At 32.9% G+C, this 26,288-nt stretch overlaps 1 protein-coding gene across 4 annotated transcripts; it reads left to right on the forward strand.

The window, feature by feature from the left end:
- LOC125063288 (angiotensin-converting enzyme-like) lies at positions 1-25,937 on the forward strand. 4 transcript variants are annotated; one of them, XM_047669661.1, is made up of 12 exons: positions 1-133; positions 17,489-17,710; positions 18,475-18,730; positions 19,106-19,249; positions 19,450-19,641; positions 20,277-20,544; positions 21,272-21,396; positions 22,143-22,270; positions 23,177-23,391; positions 24,318-24,458; positions 25,316-25,491; positions 25,782-25,937. In XM_047669661.1, the coding sequence occupies exons 1-12, from the start codon at positions 119-121 to the stop codon at positions 25,853-25,855; spliced, it is 1,956 nt and encodes a 651-aa protein (XP_047525617.1). In that variant the 5' UTR covers positions 1-118; the 3' UTR covers positions 25,856-25,937. The 4 variants fall into 4 exon arrangements, with proteins under 4 accessions (XP_047525617.1, XP_047525618.1, XP_047525616.1 ...); XM_047669662.1 differs by lacking the exon at positions 21,272-21,396 and adding an exon at positions 21,124-21,248 and having other exon boundaries at positions 2-133; positions 19,450-19,645; positions 20,281-20,544; XM_047669660.1 differs by lacking the exon at positions 21,272-21,396 and adding an exon at positions 21,124-21,248 and having other exon boundaries at positions 3-133.
- Positions 25,938-26,288: the final 351 nt, after the last annotated feature.

The raw sequence follows: 26,288 nt of genomic DNA on the forward strand, positions 1-26,288 counted from the left end.
CTCAGTCGCGACCCGGCTGTTTCCTCGGCAACTCGTGTTGTGTTGTGCCTCGGTATAAATTTCCTATTCGTGTTGTGTCCATGCTCATGACGTCGCCCATATAATTGGGCCAAGCGATATGTCTAAAGTCAAGGTAAAGATGTTTCTCGCCCGTTTGGAAATCGAAAGTTCGTTACTAACTTTTGTCAACTTTTACCCAAGGTTAAATTAATTGCGAATACGTTAAATTATACTATCGCGTTTTTATATACTGTGACTAATTTGCAATTTAATCACGTTGAAAGTATAAAGGCTAAGATGTACAATGAATCTATTATAAACGCTTTATTCACTTATGAAGGTTAGGAAAATTGCGGCCCTTACAAATTAAAAAAACGTCCGCCCTTAAAAAAACGTTTAAACCATTTAAGAAACGTTTGTTATAAAGAACAAACGTTTCTTAAATGGTTTAAACGTGACATTCCATAATTAAAAATAATGAAATGTTGATGGTTATCCTAGATTTATTCACCATAAATATAATAGGAAACCAAATTTACGCGGCTGGACGTTCATTTTTAAATATCAGAAGTTAATTTATGTATGGTATGGGAATTATACTTAGTAGTCTAACATTAGAGATAATTTAATGTACGACTACGAGTTCGAGTGCTTTAATTATTTTTTAATACGTCGTATTAAGTAATAATTAATAGGTATAAAATAAATTTAACATATAGATATGTTCATTACTACAATAGATTATTTAACTATCTTTTAGTTTACGAACATATAATACGTGACTACCTATATTTTATCTTGACATGAAAAGTCATAAAATAGTGCTATCTTTAAACCACAATTCACTCCAATTCTATTGTTATTCGTCTTTTTAATCATACTATATGTTACCCTATATATATATGTGATTTCTAAAACATGTATATATAAATAAATACTTTCCATACGTTCGTATATGTATGTAAATTCTGAAAAGCATTCGAAATGGTGACTTATGAAAATAATAAAAATTCGCATCTGTAACGGTTACCGTTCGTATAGAAATTTTATTGTAGTATGTATGTACTCGCCCAAACCATAGATAATGCCGACGCTTCGGTTATTTATAAGGAACGTAGATGTTAGTTGAAAAAATAAAATAGGTAACTAGTCTCTTCTTTTCCTAGAAAAATTTCGACTTTCTTTTTGGGATCCTAGACAAACTCAACTATTACACTTTATGATAAAAAACTTCAGTATTTACCGAATTCATTCATGAGAGTACATTCACAAACAAAAAATCAATTCTTATTTGTATAGAAACATCTTTTTTTGTTGAACAATAACTAACTCTCGTGTGATGGCAATAATTATTGAATTTTAAGTTGCTATTCTCACTGTATTTTTGCACATTTTTACATGAAACAATTATTGTAATACTATTTGAATTTTTTTTAAGAAACAAAATGTGTACAAAGGATTACACTGAGTTAGTTCAATTATTTCCACATACGGAAGAAAGGACCAAAATTGCAGCCACCTTCAATTGAATGATTGTCCTTTGACCTGATTTCGATCGCCCTCACCTCATAAGTAACATCGTATTCACATTACATAGCACAAACATCTATATAATAGATTTACTATAGACGTGATAGATTTTATATAGTGGCCTGTGCGACAAGAAATTAAAAAAAAAATATATTTAGACTAGTGGCCTGTACGAGACTGGATTCTTTTTTTAAATATTTTAGAAATATAGCATTTAGATAATGAAGCATTCTACTGATAAAAAAAGCGTGTGGTAGTTTTTACGTTATTATATAAAAATGCAAACGTCTTTATAATATTATAGATTAATTAAATAAGCTGATGTTACTTTAAAAATGCGATCAGAACAAGCGTTTTATTTTTTTTATTAGTAAGTATTTAATTGTTTTTTTAATTAGTCAATAACTTCCTTTCAAATAATAAATTAATTTATTAGTAATAGAAAATTAAATCTTAAATCAAACTTATACTTACATAGTTAATTCAATATGGAAAAGTGTTCAGATAAAGCCTCCTCTCCACCCTCCCACTGGCACTGAGAGTGCCCATGGGCGGCGGTCTCACTTAACATAAGGTGACCCTCCTGTTCTATAAAAAAAGCCACTGTAAAAAATTACGAGTGAATATACAAATAACCTTTTTACAATAACAGATCGTAAATTCGAATTTAAATTTGCCTATTATTAGTCAATTTAAGTTGAGTTCGTTTTTTGTTATCGGTGTTGAGTAAATATAGTTTACATACTATATAGTTGCTTTGCCAATCGACGTAAGTGTTAACAATGTATTACAGAGAAAGCCTCTCTAAGTGATTACTGTGGGGAAGATATGGTTGACATAGTTATAGACCGGTACTCACGCATATTACATTAATTTGGCGAACCGTTGCTAGCTTCATGCTATTAGAATCAAATCACATTTAAAAAAAAGTGTGTGTGTGTCAGCTACGACGCACGATTGGAGTTTACTCCTTACGAACGATAAAATGGCGATAATGTTCTGTGGCTGTCGACCATATTTTCATACTAAAGGTGGTAAGAATATATGTTTTTATAATATAAATGTTTGTAGTAGTAATAAAACGTACCTACATCATCTATGCCCAAATAGGATTTTCATTCTGTGACCAAAGTTACCTTTATAGTAAGAGAAGAATAAGAATGAACAATCTTTTTAGTTTTAATTTCACTGACCATTACTATTGACAAAACTCTATGGCACGCTAAACAATCTACTTTTATTTTTTACACCTGTCAACACTGACAATGTTGTCATAACGTGAATTCAAAATAGAAAAGTCTGTGTAATGTATTCCATCTCATTCTTTTACACGTTCAATCCTACAGATATATATGTTTGTCTCTTTCTACATAACGCCTCAACTTTACATGTTACACATAACGCCTCAACTTTTCGTGTTACACATAACGCCTCAACTTTTCGTGTTACACTTGATTTTACTCCTCATAAAATTTCCGTACCGGGCCTTATAACTCAAATCGTTTCTTAAGGAGTAAACTGCAAAAAAGAACTATAAATTCGCTTCGAAATGTCTTACGTCTCATAAATACGTTCACCGTCGAGCCCCATCTCCATATTCCTGTTCTGTTTCCTATTTGTTAACTAAACGTTCCTCCAGACAACCGCTAATGTATAATGTATGAGGGCATCAACTGTAACCACATCTATACCTTCCGCGTCCCACGGGACTCTACCTACACGAACTTTGCTCTTACTGCAATAGAATTATTTATATTCTTTGTACGGGGTCGTTCCTTATATATTTATTGAATAAGTTAAACGCTGAACAAATTTTGAATGTGTTACATTTACCGGAGGCTGTTTTATATTTATAAAAACAAATGATTGTTAACACATAAATAATATGTTATTGTAAAATCTAATGAGGTATTCGTCTTACCACGTTAATAAGTTTGAAATTATGTAATTAGCAACTCCACAAATGTAATCCGAAAAAGTATTAAAAACCGATATTTTCAAAATTACATAGACATTCAAAGCTACATCTATATCTTATGATTTTATAACTTCAGGCATTCTGTCGCGTATGCAATAAAAATATGGTTTTGTATCTTCTTTAATAATGTAGAATATGAAAAGTGAAGACGTGTTTAATAAATCTAAAAAATAAAATAAATCAGTGGAACTACAACCTGTTAAGTCTGGGCCTTAGATTTCTGAATCTGTTTCATTATCATTTTTCAATCTATTAGGCAAGTAGGTAATCAGCCTCCTGTGCCTGACACACGCCGTCGACTATTTGGGTCTAAGACATGTCGGTTTACTCGCCATGTTTTCCTTCACCGTTCGAGCGAATGTTAGTTACATAGAAAGAAAGTCCATTGGTGCATAGCCGGAGATCAAACCTGTCGTAGGCGGTCTCAGGGATGGTAGTCGCCCGCTGAAGCCACTAGGCCAACACTGCTTAAATACTCGGTATTTTGATGTCGGTTAATACAATATTTTCCGCCAACATCTCAACCGTAATATAAATGAGCAAAACACGCGATCATAATAATCTTTGCGTGAATATGGTTATACTTCCAACACGTGAAGAGGAAACAATATGTGTAATTACTTTATGAAAACCGCCAAGTCGTTACTTCAAGGACGAGCTGTGATACTATCACTAGGGTTTATATAATACAAGCGAGATGCCGCACGGGTTCATCGTAGATAATGTCTTCCAGGCCGATTCGGCACAGCGGCTTATTACTATTGACACTGGCTAGGTATTTATTTATTAATACTTCGTTACAATAACATAAGAAAATTGGCGGCCTTATCGCTTCCGAGCGATCTCTTCCAGGCAACCACTGTTGAAAAAATGAAAATCTATTAAATTAGATAAGGCAAGCAAGAAGTGCAAAATACATAATACATATAGTTATTTACACAAAACTAATACAGGAACAAAAAAAAAACTAAACTAAAAAGGGCACATGAAAAATAAAAAGTGCACTTGAATCACGACAATTCTCAGATCAGTCTCACGTCAGTTAATACGATGTGGACAGGTAATGTTTTTACTATGTATTCTTTCATTCTTTCATTCATTCATAATTCACAAGTACACACTATATTCGATGGCTCTCATGGTAGGGCACGACTGTTATATATCAAGAGATCAGGAGACCGCAAGCTTAGCGTGCTCATCGGGGTTATGTATTAAAGTATTGGGGCTGCGGCGTATTTTTTTAAATTTGATTGACTGGGGAAATAAACCGGAGACCATGTCGCATCACCAATCAAACAATATCATTAGGGTTATTTCGTCATAAACCTTATTTGCAAAATTTAAAATATCTAAGTATATAACAGGCGCGCTATTAGTTAATATTCAATTTTGTGAGTTAAAAAGCATTATTAAGTTTAAGATGACAAAAAAAAACATTTAAAAAATATTTTTGATTTAAAATTCAGTGCAGTCATGAGCTAAAACAATTGCAAAAGGGTTTAAGGTATTTTTTAATGGGTTAACAGGAATAAATAAGAAAGTCCATTATGCTACTTAATTTTTTGTCCTTTAAAAATACCCACTGGCTATCCTACATCTTATAATTAGGATACTTACCTTCAGCGTTATTTGAATTTTAAATTTATTATAAAAATTCAAATTAAAAGCTCATACGAGTAGCTTATAATTTAACCCTGTAAACGTTAGCCCACACGTAAAGAATCGATTCCCAGCGCATTAATATCATTAATGCGTTTCAACACGTTAATTAAGAAATGAACATAAAAAGATTCGCCATTTAACAGACTAAAAATACCATAAATACTAGAGTTGCAATAGTTATCGAATAACACTGGCAAACTAACGATTTCCCAACCACAATCCGACATGTACCTTGTTATTGTATTGATTTTGTTTTGAAATAATACAATTACTGTTTTCTCTTTGTTGATTGTGTGTTTATGTCTCGTAAAATATTCGACATAAAGTTGCGACATTTCGGTGACTATAGATAGTAAAATCGCAACTGGGTTATATATCTCACAGATAAGAAGAGGCAATAAAAGGTTAGGTTCCTTTGTAATATATATATATATATGTTATTGTATAGGTAGACCCGAGGGCCACATCTGGCCCACGGACAGATTTTGTCCGGCCTGCGGAGAGCTAGTATACTTGAAAACTCCTTTTAGAGAACATATTATTTATAGCAAATTAAATTTAGTTTACTGAAGTATTCTAATTTTATGTTGAATAATTATTAATATGACATCTACATTGGTCACGGGCTAACTACTCATAACATAGTTGTAGGCTTATTGTAATTGTTTTTGTGATAAAAACATCTAATATATAAAATTCTCGTGTCACAGTTTTCGTTGCCATACTCCTCCGAAACGGCTTGACCGATTTTGATTAAATTTTTTGTGCTTATCCGGTATCTATGAGAATCGGACAACATCTATGTTTCATCCCCCTAAATGTTAAGGGTAGTCCACCCCTAAATATTTTTATTTTTAGAAATTTTTTTCTGTTTTTATTTTTTTATGATACAGCATTAAAAAATACATACAACCTTTAATTTTCACCCCTCTACGAGTAACCCCTATTTTTTTATTATAAATGATATACATGGCAAAACGACGTTTGCCCGGTCGGCTAGTACCTTATAACAAACATAATGACATATGGTTTTGGCCCTCGGAACTTTCTGGAGTAATCAGTATGGCCCTAAGGCTGGAAAGTTTGGAGACCCCTGGTATAGACTAACCAAACTTTAATAATGATATAGTTAGGCAAAAAGAAACTGTAGCTTGTTTGCAATTGACGTTATGTCGTACTGGCCACTTTGACCTCAAATATCTCCTCTTTTAAAATTAACTCCGGAAAAATTTCTTGTTTGCGAGCATTTGGTAAACTAGTGCCGGGGTCGTTCGCTGTAACTCTCTTAAATCTGGCTAGATGATTACTTTAGATGTCTATTGTCAGCAACTGCAAGCCATCATGGAACAGCTAGCTGCTAAACATCCAAGGCACGTGGCCAATCGCTCTAGGCCACTGCTGCTTCAAGACAACGCTAGACAATGCACAACAGACTGCTACCAAATTAGAGGAGTTTCAATTTGACTGTCTAACACATCCACCGTACTCCCCGGACCTTGCTCCAACAGATTACCATTTTTTTCGAAATTTGCAAGGTAAAAAATTCAACTCTGATGATGTCGAAACCGATTCAGACCTTCAAAGATTTTATTGATTTCCGTCCGAATGGTTTTTTTAGTAAAGGGATCAATGAACTACCTATCAGATGGCAAATGTGCATAGATTTAGATGGTAGGTACATACTTTGATTAATTAAATATATTCTATTTTAAAAAAACCCATACAAAACGCCAATTTCATATGTTTCATATCGTAAATGTTCTATTTAAATATTTACATCAGAATAAGGTGCATTTGGAAGTGAGAAACCCCCTTTTTTATTTTGTTAATTAGTCGTAAGCTACCGTACATAGTCGTCCGTTATATCTCAGTGATAGATTAATATAATACAATCTATATAAAGAACGATGAAACTTGTCTATGGAAGTAAATGCCTTACTACTTATAGTATGTACCGTATACAATATTTAATGTTAAGTAATCTAAAGTAAATTCAATTCGGTTGGTTCATGACAAGTAAGTAGCATAACCGGTAACCCTACAATGTTAATCGATGCATTCTTCAACCATAATAGTGCTAGTTAGTGATAATTATACATTTTAAATCCGCCATTTAAGATAAAAGATACGAGAAAACCTATTAAGTTTAAACGGATAGACACGCAATCGTCTATTGTTATGAAAATAACGTTCATGTTGAAAGCAGTGGACAATTTTCAATCGTACAATCCTTTGTATTGCAACGACCACTTTTACAGTCACGTACCTCTAATTATTTTCGATTTATTGTGACGTAGATATTATTGTATAGGTGTGCGGCTAAATATATTCAATCAAAAATATTTGGCATAGACCGAGGTAGCGGGAATGAGGTTTATGACCATATCATAATTTTTTATAGAGGGGCAGACGTCGCAACCCATGGACACCTATTTTAGTGGGTGCGTTACCGGCCTTTTTAGGGAGGAGTATGCTCTTTTTTTAATAGTTGGAGGTCGAAAACGAAATACGTTAAAATATAACAGTACGAATAATATAATAGGACCCATCGAAGGAGTTTTTATATGTTCTCAAATACGTGAATGTGAATATGGAAGTTCCCTAAGTCTCGACTCAGCCCTAAATCCAAAACTCTACGCTTTTATTACCTATGCTAGAGCGTATAGAAAATCTTTATCCTGATATTTAATTATCTTTATCATATTCTATATACTTTACTGAAAAACTCATTTCACAAATAAGTCTTATAATTCTTGCATAAAACAATTGAAGCTTAATTTAAAAATGCTCAAATTCGGCGAGTCGGTTAAGACTGGGTGTTATGGAGAAAATACTGTTCGTGCTCATAAATAGATCACGCGGATTATTGAGCATGCCTGTCGGTTTATAGGATAAGTATATAAAATACATATTAAAACAATTACACAATACTTAGGTGCACTGTTGAACATTTCCTCTAATAAGAAATAGGTAAATAGCTTTAATCTATGACTTATGTGTTCTGTGTTATTAGATTTGGTTTGTTTTTTTGAGTATTAAGCCAGAGTATTATATTGAGTATTATATTATTCTGGCTTAATACTCAAAGGTTTGTTTATATAAGAAAGAGATAATAATTGTTTTGTTATCTGCAAAACCACGCACAGTGTTTATTTCCTTTAAATTATTTTATTTTATTCTTCACGATGACTGAAGTCCTTCGAAGATAGGCAGCTATAAAGATTTTTCACTATTTCAAGCTTCCTTCAATCTGTCGCTTGATAAATAATAAGTATTGTTCAGAGTAGAATACTCTTAACAATACTTATTAATATAATTTTTTACTAAGCTCAATATGTCAAATTATATGACGTAATTGATTATAATATAGATCTGTGCAGTCTTCTTATGTTCTACCATTTAATCGGTAAAGTTATTTTTTAATGTGTCTATAATATCCTCGCAGTCGTTAGTACTTGAAATGTACTAAAGCGCCATCTACCGAAATATGTCTAAACTATCACAAATTTAAATTCGTCGATGGAACTAGCATCATAATTTTGATGTACAAAACTAACATCTACTAATATTATCTATACTTTAAAACTTAAAATATTAGTAAAGGTTAAAGATTTTGTAATGGAAAACTATTTGTTTTTAATTTTAAAAAATTGTTATTAATTTTATATTACACGGAATTTGTGAGAAAAGTATTCTCACGAATTCCAAAATAATGTTGTCTACAGTTTAACGACTACTACGACAGATGGCACTGATCTTCACGTAAACTGAATTTTAGGTGAAGACAAATTGCCGTTACAATTTTGTGCCTGTTAATTTGATTTTCTACTAGAAAGGCAAATACATTGCGTATGCTTGTAGTGTTTTGTTATTACTGAGAAGCCAAATCCATAAAAAAATTAATAACGTTCAATTTGTGTTACTATGTATATCATAATTTCACTTGCTTTGTTCTATTTACTAAGTGTATGATACTAAAATTTCATACCTAAGTAAATTTATTAAAATACGTTAATCTACGGTTCATTGACCTCTAGCGGACATTCACCTATAACCGTCAATCCTTTGAACCTATGCTATCTTAATATCCATCACAACTCACAAGGCTCTAACGGCGAGGCTTATACTTAAAAAATAAACATTCGTATGGATACATTACTTCCTATAAACTAGTGAAACTTTCCGGATAAAAAGTATTTCAATATTTTTTTTAATTGTTTAAATAATCACGTACAGATCTAAACTTATAAACAGTAAGTTTAAGTAGTAGTAGAAGTTTCGGCTGGAAAGATTAGACATTAGCTTATTATTTACAATCTCATCTTCCGGGTCCAGTAATACAGCCGCCCATGGACACACTTCTTTTAAGAACTCGTACGCTCTTGTTTATAGTTGGTAGTTTGTTGTCACCACGGAATATATGAATGAAATTGAAAGCCTATGTATATCTACCTTTGTACTAAGCTCTGCTTACAATGGCGATTGTGATACCAAATTTGACGTGGGGTTTTTGACCGCACGATTTCAACATGCGCATCGGCCCTACAGATATTGAGAGAGTATTGAAATTGCATAAAGAACCGACTACAAATTTTAAGTCTATGGCACTGATTGCCTACGTGCAAAGAGCTTAAAAAATTGTTTTGTAATAAAAAAACAGTAGAACTGGGTGTCTGTTAAAATATCATATAGGAATTATTTTTATTTGGTATTCTTAAACCGGTCAGCACACCTTGTATAATAAGTTGATAGATGCATACCTGACAAAAGAGCGTCAGCAAAGAAGATTAAGACAAAATTATTTTTTAAATTATGGGTGTTTTTTTTAAAATATGTATCAAAAACAATTCATACAATTTGCCGAAATATATTCCATTACAATTACGATTTACGATGGACATTTCTTATTAGTTATGTCATAACGTCTCCAGTACGGTAAACCTGTCGTAGCTTACCAAAACACCATCATTTGATAATGTGCGAGAGGCTGTCCATAAAAAAAAAACTTGTAACCAAATGCTATTTATTGAAGAATTAGACTTACCATAAGGGCTTTGACATCCAGGAATCGTAGTTCATGCTAAGTTTCGTTTCCGAATCTCACACTAAGCCTTCAGATATAATGTAGAAACAATGAATCCAGAGCAAAATATTCTCTAAAGTTGTAAAATAGTATTAGTGGTATACCACTAGACACACACTAGAAGACAGTATTTTTAGTGTGTGAATTTTGAAGCCAAAATACTTACCTGACAAAAGTCTTCTACGTAATCACTTCTTATCCATATCCTATCCTGCTCAATTCCGACTTTTGTAATTCAAGAATCGTAAGGATTTAGTTTTTAATCTATTCTTTATTTGATTTTTATTTTTATTTAATTTTAGATTAAGTTTGGTTATTGTATAATTTTTCAGTGTCACTTGTTATTTTATTTTTGTCGATTTGGTTATACAATTCTTGCACTAAAACCTTAGTATGTATTTGTTTTAAAAGTTATTTTCCTTACTATGGTGGCAGTGATAAGGCCGCCCGATGATTTATAATAATTTATGTTATTTGTTTCAATTTGTAATGTAAAGAAGTTTAAATAAATAATCTCTCTATTGATCTACTCTCTAGTCCAGATTTTAGGCGACGACAACTTTATTTGTTGACCGTACACAATTTCCATAATATAGTCGAGTGCGGAGTGATACCGTTGCGCCGGTGAGTCAGCGCTTGTAACACCAACAAACTGCAAACGTGATACACACTAAGCTATATGCACGTACTTGTACGCTAATTTCTTTTTAATTACTGTCCCTTGAAGTTAATTTTCGTGATCCTTATCAGTTGGACGTGTTATTCATTCTTATACAGATAAAGAAAATGTTCTAAGAGACCTAGAAATATCATAACATTGAATTTAAAAAACATATAGGTCATGGTAATGCGAAACAGAATGAAAATGCGAATGTCAAGAATTCTATCCACGTATTAGTAATTTGAAACAAAACGTCCATAATTCGCAGTCTCATGCGCTATTTGAATTGGAACCTTGAGGGAGCGCTAAAAGGTTGTTTCACATAGAGGTTCGCTTGTAGTTAGGTTTTTCGAGTGAGCGTGTGGTCAGCTGTGCATACGTCGAGGCTGTTCAGTCATCAGCCGGCCGAAGGCGGCGGCGACTGGCCGTTCATAAAGATTCAAATAGTTCTTAATTCGAATTTTTAAAACAATCACCGGAAAGCTAAGGTATGTCGTTTTAATATTTGACGGAACTATGTTTTATAAATCGATTTGTTTATTATTTACTTGCAATTTGGTTTTACCATAATAGATTCTTTGTTTCATTATTCTTAATTAAAGCATATTTTTATACAATTTGCGTGAAATTAATTTAGAATATTCGTAAACCGTTCAACTATTAACTACTTTAATAAAGCAGTTGCTTGGTATATTTACGTGTTATTTACTACTTGAAAAATCATAGAAATTTCAAGTCTTCTTTAGACTGCAGGTGCTACTGCTAACTATTATCCAGAAGTAGGTTTTGTTTTATTTTTAAATTGCCCCTAGTCGCGGACAGAACCTATTTAACCTTTAATTGAACTTAGTGAGTGACATTTTCTCACGCCTCAATAATTAATAGCAATAATTTTATAGTATTTAGAGTAACTTATAACAATGCAAGTGAATTATATTTTTCAAAATAAGAGAAAAACACAATAATGTTTAGCGTACAAAGATATTTTTAAGAATTTGTATTGATATCTATTGAAGATGGTTAAAATTAATAATAACCAGGATGTTGTGTTTGTCTATGTCATATCCGGGTGATAAGGTATGCGAAAAGATAAAAATTGTCACGACTTTAAAGAAGTATGACGGATTCAACGAGATACCGAGATTTGAAACATCTAGATCGTAGACATTAATAATTAATAATATTTAATTATTAATAATAATACACTGATGAATGCAAATAATCTATCGATTCCCTCAAACCTGATTTTGTGTTGTGATAGTAAAAAAAACGACGGGTTGCACTCCGGGAGTGCCGGCAGAAGTTAAAACTTGAATATTAACGTTGTGCATTTTTGAATGGTAAGGCATTATTTTCCACGAATTGCTATAATTATCAGTACTATAATTTATGTGGTAGAATATAATATTTATTTATTGCGCTACCGTACACAAACATGACAATTTATATTACATTAAATACGCCGCGCCAGCTGTCGACTCTCTATCCGTCTTACGAATTTTCGATCAGGTCACGTGTCCTGACGCGAGTTTATCATTTTTTACCCATTCCAAAAAAAGTGTACAACGCCGCTAAAGACGTTTCACATCAAAAATCTGGTACATTATGAATTCATTGTGTAATGGAAGCCCTAAGACAATATTCAATATGTTGTCCAGGAAAATCGTACCCTATAAAGAATAATATTCACTATAATGTTTAGATTTATTTCATTATTCTAGTTAATGACAGCGGCTGCGTTCGCACGAAATTTAACTTATTTGTAAAGAAAATTATTTTTTTAACCACTGGTTTCCACAGAGTCATATAAAATGAAATAAAATACAATATGTTTATTATATATATATAAGATACAGGTATCACTTATTCCACGTAATTATATTTGTCTCGGTAGACATCCCTACTCATCGGCAAGAAAGACAGAGTGTGTAGGCCGAGAGAAAAATGCAGCGTAAAAAACTCTCAGTACTTTTAAAATAACAAATCATCATACAAAATGACTATGGCAAACAACATTTATTTTAAAACAAATATCGCAAATTAATTAGAAGTAACCTGTCTAGCACTAGTCCCAGGCCCTTTTATCAACTAGATAGTCATTTACTTTTTAGTAAGCCTTTTTACACAGCTCTTCTTTAATATATTTCTTAAATTTATAAAAAGGCAGAGATAAAAGAGCCTCTGGGATTTTATTAAAGAAAAGTCCCGTTTCCAAAAAAGGAATTACTTACTAATTTTAGATAGTCTAGTACTGGGAAATTGCAGCCAGCGTTTGTTCCGAGTAGTTCTACTCTAGTAATTTTAATGTTAAAAAGAGTTTATGCTTAAATACATTTTTCCCTTAAGGAATCGTATTTCCAATATTCCCGCTTGTTACGTTGGAAATTTATCCATTCATATAAACCTCTACAGTCTACATATGTTAAAAAACACGTAAGACAATTAAAACTGATATAAAATCGTATATCATCTCCTTTTTTATTGTATAAATATCATGTAAACTGTATAAATAAAAGGCCGGCAACGCACTTGCGAGACTTCTGGCAACGGAAGTGTCCATGGGTATTACTTAACATCAGATGAGCCTCCTGTCCGTTTGCCTCCTATTATATTAAAAAACATTATGAATGTTTTTCATTATTAACTGGAACGTAAATAAACGAACTACTTAGTAACCAGTACCTAATAAAGCATTTTTATTACGTTTTCTATGCTTATCATCTCGAATATATTATTATTTATATTTATTATCCTTAATCAATCAACACATTTTCTTGCTTAATTCGTTATGGTATAGCTATTTAATTTGCAATAATACAATGACGTTGAATTTAATTTTGCGTTGTTTCCGTTATATGATACTGACAACCCTTTCCCTCGCTAAATAATTATCCAATGTGTTTAGCTTGGAGTTCCCTGCTTATACTAAATGTAATTTATTAATTTATTACGTCAAGTTATAAAGCAAAGGGAAGAAACCACATAGAAACGTCCTAAACACGGAGAGTATATAATCGTATATCCCATATAATTTTTAATTTCTATTAAGGAATTATATAATCAATATTAAGTTGAAGATCAATTACAATAATATTTTTAATTAGTTAATTTGGTCACCCGTGCGGTTCGTAGGCTGTATCAGTAATAAAATGTTAAGGGTAGTCCTTACAATCTGGTGTTTCATAAAAACACGCACTGCATTCTCTTTGTTATTAGTATAGCTGAAATCTTCCAATCCTTCTTGCATATTCCAATATTCTTACGAGATTGTAAGAATATTGAAATATGCAAGAAATTAATTAATAATATTCGAATTTATAAATTACATTTTGTCAATCACATGACATGTAATTAACATGCCATTTAGATGGTTATTAAAGCAGTGTTGGCCTAGTGGCTTTAGCGTGCGACTTTTATCGTTGAGGTCTATAATATATAATATATAGGCGGCGTGCGATCCAACTCAGGCACGGAAGGCTGAGTACCTACATGCCCTTTAGAAAAAAAATGTTTACGAAACACCTACAGAAATCTAACGCCAAGAAGCGGTTTTTTACCTCTATATCTAAAGAGTAAGTTAACAAGATTATGGTTAAATTATAAATAAAATTATAAATATACTTCACCCCCTCAAATACCTACAATTCGTGCAGGGACACGGCCTTAACAAGCATTGGGCAGCATGTATCATAAAATAATATACAATAGGCATTGCAATTGCGTATAGAATTTGTACGAGATAACGCGCAAATTCTCTTTATAAAACTTTTTAACTCGAAGAAGTTTTAACGTTGACTAGAAATATCTACGTTAATTAATAACAATATAGAATATACGCTCGATTGATACATCGTTTGATACAAAAATTGTTGCCTAGCTTAATTACGTATTAAAGAGCAGGATAATAATATGTGTTATTTATTAAGAAATAAGTAGGTGCGGGAATCCCCTTAAGTATGCATATATTTACTATTCAACACACTATTAATGAAATTATATATTCCGCAATAAAAGATAATCCCATCCGTTTTTGTTATCTCTTATGGGCGGAATACGGTGTATTAGATTTCCAGATAAAAATTACACGTTCCTCGCTCTAATGTCATTAAATTTAAACGCAATTATTTTAAGGCAAGCTGTGGTCATCAGTTGCATCATATTTCATCTTGACTCGCAATAATGAGTTCAATACACTTTAATATTTTAACGTATGAAAAACATCAAGCTTTTTTGTACGATGTGCTTGGATATGACAGATTGAAGAGTGCGGCGTCAGCTGCTTTGAAGGCTTTTTTACGTATTTTTAGATATAGTTAAGTTTGAATTTTTGTATATCATGATGTTGTGACTGTATTTTGTGTCAATAAATGTGTTCTTTTAGTTTCATGATGGAAAAATAACTGTAAATGTATAGGCTTTAAATTTAGTTTTTCGTTCAAGAAACAAATAGATAACAATATGAATAGATTAAATAGAGCGGGCGTAATTCTACGTCTATATCTCATCTTCGTTATTATGAAGGCTAGTTTAAGAAATTTTTGTTTATGGATCAATGAATCGAAGCGAAGAAAAAATTTGGAGGTTATCTTTACCAGCTAAACCACGAAGCTAATGTATTTGCTAATAATATTTTTGATAGGTTTGGATGCGATGAAACCGGCCAAGCCTCATTCTACGAGTATAACGGTTAGGAAAACGACTCATAAATGCCATCATCATATTCTAGATGCAGAAGGTCTTAAGTATTTGTCTAAAAACTGCTAAATAAAGCAAGGTAAAGCCAAGCAAAGAATTAGTTATACCAATTAAATTATAACTCGAGCTGGTCAAATTAAAAATATAATTAAATTTCTATCTATTTTGGATGTTGACACTTCGATCAAGAAGCGACATGTAATTAACGCGTTTAGCCTATACGTAATAAAAATATGAATATATACCATCGTATAATTCAACGTATTTATCTGTATAACTGTTCTAGGATACATCATATATTCTAAGTTTATATTTTATTTCTTCTTAATATAGGGACCGTTCAAGTATTACGTCACGCAATTTTTGGAGTTTATTGCCCCCCCCCCCCCATGTAACGCGCCGTAACGTTTTTCTGTACCCAAGTACAGTACTATACCTAAGTATAGTAAAACGTTTCGTGATCACCTAGTGACTCTTTATACCTAAATGTTACCATTATGTGGTGTAAAGTACCGGAAAGTCAAAATAATATTAACAATAACGCGTAATTCAATCCCCGCCCCGCATCGTAACGTTATACAAAAGGACAAACCCCCACCTCTCAAAATTCGTTACGTAATACTTGAACGCTCCAAACAAACAAATAAATAAATTATTTTAGTCTAGGGCATTTATCGTTTATGTTTAAGATGTTACGGACTATTTTGAATCTTGGTCAAATGTCAGAAATGTCAAATATAGCATTCTAAATTTAACATAAATTAAAAATTAATCCGCTACGCAAGAACTTAAACAAGTTTGTTACATATGATTTATGCATTTTGCGTCAAAAACAATTTACAAGACTGTAATTTTCCATTTCAACGAAAACCACAAAATAATTTTCTTCATAAGCGGAAAAATCGTTTCGTTGCGGTATATATCTTCATCCTTACTAACGTTATAGAATAGTAACAATACATTTTCGTATGGGAAATTTGAGCAGTACTTTGTGGGCGTTTTGAATTAAACCGAACACGATCATATATCCTTTGAATAGAATAAATACGTGCAGTAAATATTAAATGAAAACGCCTTTGAGCTGTCAAAATTATCGCATACAAAAGCTAGGCAAAATTATCGTAAAGTTATTTCAGTCTTTGAAGAGGAAGAGCAGTTTAACATGTACAATGATATAACATTATTAGACTGTCTTTGAGGCGTCGTTCTGCTTCGTCGCACATCGCTGATCTTGTATATTATAAGTACTTTATTCCCAGGCACTTTGTATTACAAAATCCTATACTACGATTGTCCGGGAGGAAATTAAATAGAATCTTTTCGAAGGATTATTTACAATTAAATTAATCGATTACCGAGAGACATTTCATTTAATACCCACGTCATCATTTGATTAAAATATCAACAAAATAATAGACGACTTGATGTGACAGAACCTTCTTTATGAGGCCTTTTTCTTAGGCATTTTCAACATTTTAAGTCAATTATCATTATGTAAATTTAAATGTCAGATATTGACATTGACTCACGCTTTTTATATTTTTGTTAGTAACATCTTTTATTTATTTAAATTTACCATTGCCAATGTTTACTATGTAATTGTAAACAGAGATTAATTTGTTGTGCTAGTATGGGTATTGATAGGGTTATGTCGATAAAAACATAGTATATATATAATATTCTGTAAGTCTCCAATTCATTTGTCTGTTTCACCACAACAATATTCAGTTACGGTTTTTAATCACTTCCCAACACGTATCGCAGCCTCCTTCAAGATATTTCTAAAAAACATATTGTTTGTTACTATTCGTTTAATTAAATTAACTCTAAGGGTTAAACGGAAATAAGTATTTAACTATATCATGCTGAATTTTTTCAGACAATGTTGAAAATTGGGGGTGGTGCGGTGCTGCTGGCGGCCATCGTGGCCGTGTTCGTTGTGGCCACTCAGGGCCGCGACCCAGACCTTGAGGCTTCCGAACATGAAGGGAGAGAGTACATCATGCATCTGGACAAGATGGCCGGCCTCAGGAAGAACCGTGCGGCGCTCGCGGAATGGGCCTACACATCTAATATTACTAAGGAGAACGAAGAGAAACGTGTATGTCTATTGTCTATAGAAAACGTATATGTTTATAGTAAGTTTTAGCAGGGTTACTCTGTAAAAGCGACAATTACTTCCAATTAGAATCTCAATTGGAATTGGCATTATATCAAAGTTTACATTTTAATAATTATGACATTATCTAATACCGGAATCTAAAATATCAGTGAAGCAAGCTCTAAATTAAGTAGTACGGAAAATAAATATTGATTTCGATGTCTATAAAAATTCGGGTCTTATCCTGCTGACATACTCTGGCGCTTAAGTAACCTTGTTTGATGAAATCTCTTGTGATGATCATTTATTAACAATGACGTTTGAAGGAGCTACGCAATTTAATGACGTATTTGCTAAAGTCCTATATACCTATACTTTTCTAATAATTACACAGAAGTTTTATCATATAGCATATAGTAAAACGTTGCATTTTATAATATTTTTGAGTTAAAAAGACTAGTCTATACTGTTGATATAAGGTCATCCTTAGATACTTCTAGTTATTCGAATTATCCGATTCTTCTTCTTTCCGACATCTGATTTATTCCAAAAACCTCATAATATTTGCCTATTAAAAAAACCGTGTTAATCTATATTACCACGAGAAGTGATGCGGGATGCAAGTAAATTATATCCACTTTATTTTCTCATCATATAAACTTTTAAAAGCTTACATTGCAATCCAGTCTATATTTAGAATGGACTTTTTATGACCGCATCTTGTCGTTTAAAACTAGTTGGTATAAAATTAATTAAAATTGCAGATACAAGTTCAATTGGAAATATCACAACAAGAAAAACTGGCTTGGGAAGAAACTAAGATGTACAGATGGCAAGATTTCCAAGATTTCTCCTTACGTCGAATGTTCAAAAAGTATAGTCAACTTGGCGTAGCCGCGTTACCAAATGATAAATATAAGCAGCTGATGTTCTCTATATCAGGAATGGAGTCGAACTATGCCACGGCCAAGATCTGCGCGTATAAGAATGAAACAAAATGCGATCTATCTTTAGAACCTGGTAAGGTACTTTATGAGTTTATTACGTTTAAGCTTAGGATTCAACTTCCTGATCCATAATTTAGATCTCTTGGAATTGTAATAGCGTCAGTTTTTCTTTGTCTTTACGTCTATTTTGCAATGCACGAACATTTAAAGTAAAGTTGTATCAGTCTCGCTACGATGATCATTGCTCCCTTAGCTTCTTCTTAAATAGATTTACAAACGCATTTAAATGTGATGACATGAAATCAAATTTGGTATCGGCTCACAATTTTCGATTGTACCGTGGTTATATTTTTCGACGCGCAAATTGGTGATCAGTCTTTTAAGTTCGGCTATTCGTTGGTCTTCACCTTTTAATGAAACGCGTATTAATTGATGTAACTTATTCCAGATCTAACTGAAATCTTTGCAAAGAGCCAAGATCCCGAAGAATTAAAATACTACTGGGTTGAATGGCACAAGGCAGCCGGCGCACGAGCGCGTCAAAATTTCACCGAGTACGTGCAGTTGGACAACGAAGCAGCTAAACTAAATAGTAAGATTTTGTTTTACTCTAGATAAGATTTTATTTTATGTCTATGTCTGAAGGCAGAAGGCTGACCACCTACTTGTCTATAAGAAAAATCACTTACGAAACAGATTCAGAAATAAGAGTCTTAAAAGATTGTAGCGCCACGGTTTATTGTTGTACTCTTTACCATTTTACCTCCAATACATAATATATCTATATTTAAGATTTTGATGACGTCGCTGAATGGTGGCAATCTGAATACGAAGTACCAGACTTTGAAGAGCAACTAGCCAAAATATGGGAAAACGTTAAACCACTGTACCAACAGTTACACGCCTATGTAAGGAAACGGTTGAGAGACAAGTATGGTGAAGAAGTTGTATCAGCAAGAGGTCCTATACCGGCTCATCTTTTAGGTAAGTCTTTATCAAATCTTTGACGAATTCTATATTAACTGACCGTACAAAATAAAAAAATTGATATATGTAATTGTAGAAAAAAATAAGATTATTGTTTCTTTAGCAATCAGTTTTTTAGTCGGATTGTTTTCTTAAATAGGCCAGTATTTTTGACCACTCTATACCGGGCTAGCTTGCCCCATCTCTTCGGCATCCGTCTGCTCATGTTTTTACTTGAAGTTCCCATTTGCCTTCTCTTGGTTACTAATATAATGATTTTTTGTGCATTCCTTTTTAGTAATTCTTATACTTCAGTAGCATTTTTGTTTTTTTTATTATTTTTTCATTACTACATTAATTTTACATCTCTTAACCCAAAAATAATAAAACCTAAAAGTGTTCTCAAGGATTTTTTGTTACTAGAGACTAAGGTTTATTACAAAATTAATGTTATCTAGCTATCTCGATTAATAGATTTTCAAAACAAAAACAATTTCTCGATTTGATTCAGTAGTTCCAAAAATTAGTGGAATAAAAAAACAATATTGTTGATTGAAATAAACATGTGATATTTATGAAAATTATCGACGTGCATGTCTTCATACAGCTGATTGCGTTTTGGAAAATTAGACCTGAAATTCTTCTCTTCTCAGGTAACATGTGGGCGCAAACGTGGAATAATATTGAGTCATTTACTCGTCCATACCCTGATAAAAAAGAGGTTGACATAACACAAGCCATGCAAGACCAGAACTACACAGCGTTAAAGATGTTCCGGATGTCCGATGAGTTCTTTAGATCCTTAAACCTTACTGCGATGCCCGAGAAATTCTGGAAAAACTCAATTATTGAAAAGCCAACTGATAGAGAAATTGTATGCCATGCGTCTGCTTGGGACTTCTATGATGGAGAAGATTTCAGGTATATTGATTTATCAATCTTCGTATGGGCTGGTATATTTTAATTGAAATGCTTCTTTAACATACATTTTCTTCTATCCTTATAAACTAAGAGCATTAGTGGTCCTATGCTGAAACGGAAAGTATAATATCTGTATCTGTTATTGTGTAACAGTCGTTTGATTGTAAAAATGTGATAAGTAGAAATTATTACGTCAAGTACCGTTGATATGTCAAACGGAAGAGACTAGCTGCCCACGACACTTGAATCCTAGTTTGGTGGCTAAATTACTTTCTCTTTTAACTAAACATCCATTTTTATTATGTGTAATAAAGTTATTTCTTTTACTTTTTCCTTTGCGTACTAGTCGCGTTCAAAATGATTGATGAATAAATGCAACATAATCCGTGGAAGAAGTCAACTTTAGGCAAATTTAATATTTTGCATTCACATTTGGCTAACATAATAGAAATTCCTCATTGGAAACGAAAAGCATATTAAAATTCAATTTATGAAGATATTTGGCTTGGTTTTATATCTACGGTGGTGGTGATTTTAATGTTTTCAAAATTTTTCCCGTAACATGTCTGGCTTTTAAAGGATCAAACAGTGTTCGACAATTGACTATGAGTATTTCCAAACAACACACCACGAAATGGGACACGTACAGTACTTCCTACAATATAAAGATCAAATGGTCGTTTTCCGAGACGGAGCAAACCCAGGTAATTTTAATTTATTTTGACAGGATCAAAATGTGTACAGTCGTGAGCAAAGAGTATTTTAAAACCGTTCACCACGAAATGGGCCATGTACAATATTACTTGCAATACAAGGACATTCCGGGTGTGTTCAGGGCAGGTGCTAATCCAGGTGATGTTGACGAGTAACTAATATTTCAACGAAATTTTCAAGAAATTATATGTCATAGTTATACTACTACTATAGAGTATGGTCATTAAAGAAAAACAAAAAAGCATATCAGCCTTGCGATTCTGTAACTCACTTTTCTAACTCTCACAGCGGTTTTCGCAGCGGCGGTCGCGCTAAAATCAGTCGTGAAGCAGTCATTTTACGATTTGGCATTCTGATAAACAATAAACTACAAGCTCCCTCCTTATCAAGAGTTCATATTAATGTTTAAAGAACTTTATTTCTCATAACAAAAATTATTTTTTATTTACATGAGAAATTTAATATTATATACGAACGAGATACACGTCGCCATCAGCTAGCCCAATTTTAGTCTAATGGGCTCATTCTGATGTGTATCTTTAATGCCCTTTTGAACTGATCAATCACGCTAATGTTACGAACCTTAGACGGCAACCGATTAAACAATTGCACACCCTCATACCTAATAGATCTCTTTAAATAATTTGTGCGCGGCTTTGGCAAGATAAGCAAACTCGCTCGACGAGTATTGCGTGTAGTGGTGTATTTGATTTTATTAAATGATATAAAATATTAACCAAAATTAAAGAATTGGTTAACAATATACGCTCAATTTATAACTCCTAATATCACATCTCGACATCGTCACAACACGTATATTAGGGTCATAAAATTGCAAATCGTGATTATATCGCAGAAATTGAATTACATATCATCCATTATAGGTTTCCACGAGGCGGTTGGGGACACAATTGCGTTATCTGTTTCATCACCCAAGCATTTACGTCGAGTTGGCTTGACCAGCGGTGATGCAGAAGATGAACAAACTGAAATCAATCAACTGTATAAAATGGTAGGTAAAACGAATATATTTTACTCCATCGTCTTCTATACTAATGTTATAAAGAGGAAAGATTGATTTACAATTAAAATTACACTAGACCGATTTCAAAATTTATACCATCTTTTGAATGCTACATTATGCCGGGGTAGTAAATATGCCGTATAAAAAATAATTATTTTAATTCTCTCTATGTCACTTTATTTTTTAATATTTCGTTAATAAAAGGCTATATTTATCTATTTATTAACAGTTCGTTGCCGAAACATAATACAATTGAAATCATTAAATGAAAAGGAGGGCAACTGGCGATTTAGTTACAACATTTAAAAAAAGTGTAATAGAATTAAAATACATGTTTTGTTTAGTACATTAACCACACCATATCTACTTTCTATTTTTAAAAGACATAAAAAACCACGTGCGTAGTCTACATCGCAATTTACATTAACTTGTTATCAAGTAATTAAAATACATAGTATTACTAGCTGACCCGGCAATTGTTGTTTTGCCATGTATATTATTTATAGGAAACATTTTTTTAGTTCAATAAAAATAACTATCTAAAATAGGGGTTGATCGTAGAGAGGTGAAAATTTGGGATTTTTTGGGATGGACACCTCTTATGACTTAGGGGTTTGAAAGATAGATAGTAGCCGATTCTTAGACTTACTGAAGATGCATTAAAAAATTCATAAGAATCGGTTGAGCCGTTTCGTAGGAGTATGAGAACGAACATTGTGACATGAGAATTTTATATATTAGAGGAGACTACCTGGTTCCAATAATAATATACTAATAATTATTGACTCTTTTATAATAATAATAATAATGTTTTTCGTAAATTATTAGAAACCTTGATCACACAAAAGGTATTTCATATACAATTATTTACGTATTTTTCCTATACAATTCTAGGGTATTGACAAAATAGTGTTCCTACCGTTTGCATACACATTGGACCTCTTTCGATACGGTGTGTTCCGTGGTGCTACCACTCCGGATGACTACAACTGCCATTATTGGAGGCTAAGGGAGGAACTGCAAGGTGTAGAGCCTCCTGTTACCAGGACAGAAGATGACTTTGATGCTGCTGCCAAATACCATGTATCTGCGGATGTGGAATATGCCAGGTGACCTACAATTTCCCTGTATTGATCTTTAAAAGATATTATTTTAATAAATTAATAATCTTAATACTTTTATTTTTACGAAGAATTAAACAAGAATATTTTAAGAGATAGGCATCTAAATCATATATAAAACCTATTGGCATACGAATGGCTAGCTATGCATTCTTCCATCATGTACTCATGTATAAGTTTTTGCGTTAAAAATTATTTGCGTCATGGGGCATCCACACGCTGGCTGTTTGTCACAAACACCGCAAACAGCAAACGAAGTCCCAAACACCAACCACAATCACCCAACACAAACAGCCATCCACATGCTTGGCGAACGTTCATAACATTCCGAATCGGCAAACATGGCGGACGACGAGCTTGTGGCAGCTATTACTTTCGGGTTGACATATTTTTATTATAAATTAAAGCAAGAGAAAGAAAAAAGGAAAAAAAGAAGAAAGCAAAGACGATGGTGGATGATTAAAATACATAGAAATCGTACAATAAAGTCTAAAGCAGTACGCTTTAGACTTTATTATTTGGGCTTTAATTGAAAAAGTGTAGCAAGTAAATACGTCCGCCTCCCGCAAGCTCGCGCGCATACTGATCGCTGCCAAACGTGTGGATACGTAGCAAACTGTTTGCCAAACATCCTTTGATCTGGCAACTAAAACCGACACCGATGCCGAACACTGCCCAACACAAACACAAACAGGCAAACAACGACAAACACCCCTCCACACGTCCGTGTTTGCTGTTTGCTGTTGGCTGTTTGCCATTGTTTGTCAAGCGTGTGGATGGGGCTTTAAATACAAATCAACGGCCAAAGTTTCGTGTCCCAGATTCTCACGCTGGACTTCTCGTTGCTAAATTAGTCAGATAAAAAGTTATACACAGATAACATATACTACCATTAATAAATATCTTTGTTTTAGATACTATGTATCATTCATCGTGCAGTTCCAGTTCCATCGTGCTTTATGTCAAATAGCCGGTGAATACGTTCCGGAAGATTTAACAAAGAAACTTGTAGATTGTGACATTTACCAAAGTGTTGCCGCTGGGAATGCATTATCGTAAGTAAAATAAACGTAAATGTGGAATCGCCTCCGTATCGCTTCCTTCGCTAAGCAGATACCGTAATTAGATTTGGGAAGCCTTAATAGTCACTTTGGTCTAAAATACTAACATTATTTTTATTGTATTTCAAAAACAATTTTATCTAATATATAAAATTCTAGTGTCACAATGTTCGTTCCCATACTCCTCCGAAACGGCTCGACCGATTCTTATGAATTTTTTTTATGCATATTCCGTAAGTCTGAGAATCGGCTACTATCTATCTCTCAAAGCCCTAAGTGTAAGGGGTGTCCACCTCAAAATATTTTTTTTTACTTTTTAGACAATTTCTTTGTTATTATTTTTTTTATGATACAGCATACAAAAATACATTCAACCCCTATTTTTTATTATTTTTGATAGTTATTTTTATTGAACTAAATTTTTTTTTCTAGATATAATATATATGGCAAAACAATGTTTGCCGGCTCAGCTAGTATATTATATGTTCCTAAAATAATATCATAAAACACAATGTACGAGCCAAGGCTGTACATTTAGCTCACTCAGGCTTCCTTAGTTTTATAAACGTGGCGATTTTCTAAATCGTCGGAGTTACGCCCCGAGAGTATAGCCAGCAGGCACTCTCTTCAACTATTACATTGCATTCATTCGTTACATAGCAATTAACATTTCATTATTTTGCTTATATTCAATTGTTGTACGCGAGTGCATAATATAGAGTAAAACTACATCCTCTATTATTTAAAGCACCCTTATGATCCAGGATGACACACGATAAAAATATATATAATTTATATAAAATATATTCAATTAATTTACTACAATCCGTAACAATACTTTCATCTACCAGAAACATGCTGAAAATGGGATCATCTCGTCCATGGCCAGATGCGATGGAGGCTTTGACAGGTCAACGCGCGATGCGAGCTGATGGACTATTGGAGTACTTCCGGCCATTACACGATTGGCTGCAGGCTGAGAACCAACGGACTGGAGAGTACATCGGATGGGAGTCTAGTAAAATACGTGCGTTCTTTTTATCTCTAATCAAATTATATTAAGTAAAAATGTTGTATATAAAACTTGTCCTGTTTAATGTTCTTCATATATTTTAAATACCTAACAAATACAATATATAAAACAACATGAGATACATATTATTATATTGATGATATTAGAGAACACTCAAGAAAAATTACTTGTGGTTCATATTTTTTCCAATATTTATTTATTCGATACATCTACACTTCAATATGGCTTTTTAAGGCATTATGGTTAAGTGAACGTGTTCCTAATAGATATTTAATGGGTTTCAGAATATTGTAGTGAAGAGCAGAGAGCAGCTTTTAAAACAAAGGAGACGAAAACAGAATCTGCGCCGGAGTCGTGACGAACCCACTACTTGATGTACTTAAATTAGGTTAAATTATTTTAGGATGTCAGTATTGATATTATACGGTTTTAAGTATAAATACGGTTTTTTTCTTACTAAACGTTTTAAATGAATCCATTGGTTGTTTTAAGAGATGCGGCAAATAAAAACTAATATTGTAAATATTTTATGTTTTCTACTTTAAAACTGGGTTTAGTTTTGATTGTGCCCAGGTGATGTTCTATATTTAAAGCAAAATGATTCAGCCTTTTTAATATGGTGGCATGCGCCATGCCCTGTGCCATTTCATGTCATGGGCTATTTCTTCATGTAGCTGAGATGTTAAAATTAGAAAAGCACATCCAAAATAAAAAATAATAATTTTAAAACTATAATAAAGCCAAATGATTACCAATATGGTAAGATGATTTAAATAAGTTTTTTAGATTTT

This window comes from Pieris napi, chromosome 3 (genome assembly GCF_905475465.1).
Source record: "Pieris napi chromosome 3, ilPieNapi1.2, whole genome shotgun sequence".
Taxonomy (NCBI): domain Eukaryota; kingdom Metazoa; phylum Arthropoda; class Insecta; order Lepidoptera; family Pieridae; genus Pieris; species Pieris napi.

What these genes read in the sequence shown, in the direction of transcription:
- LOC125063288 (XM_047669661.1), top strand. An exon ending in CGAAGCAGCTAAACTAAATA is followed by an intron (nt 19,250 to 19,449) that starts GTAAGATTTTGT and finishes TCTATATTTAAG; the next exon opens with ATTTTGATGACGTCGCTGAA. An exon ending in GCCGCTGGGAATGCATTATC is followed by an intron (nt 24,459 to 25,315) that starts GTAAGTAAAATA and finishes TTCATCTACCAG; the next exon opens with AAACATGCTGAAAATGGGAT.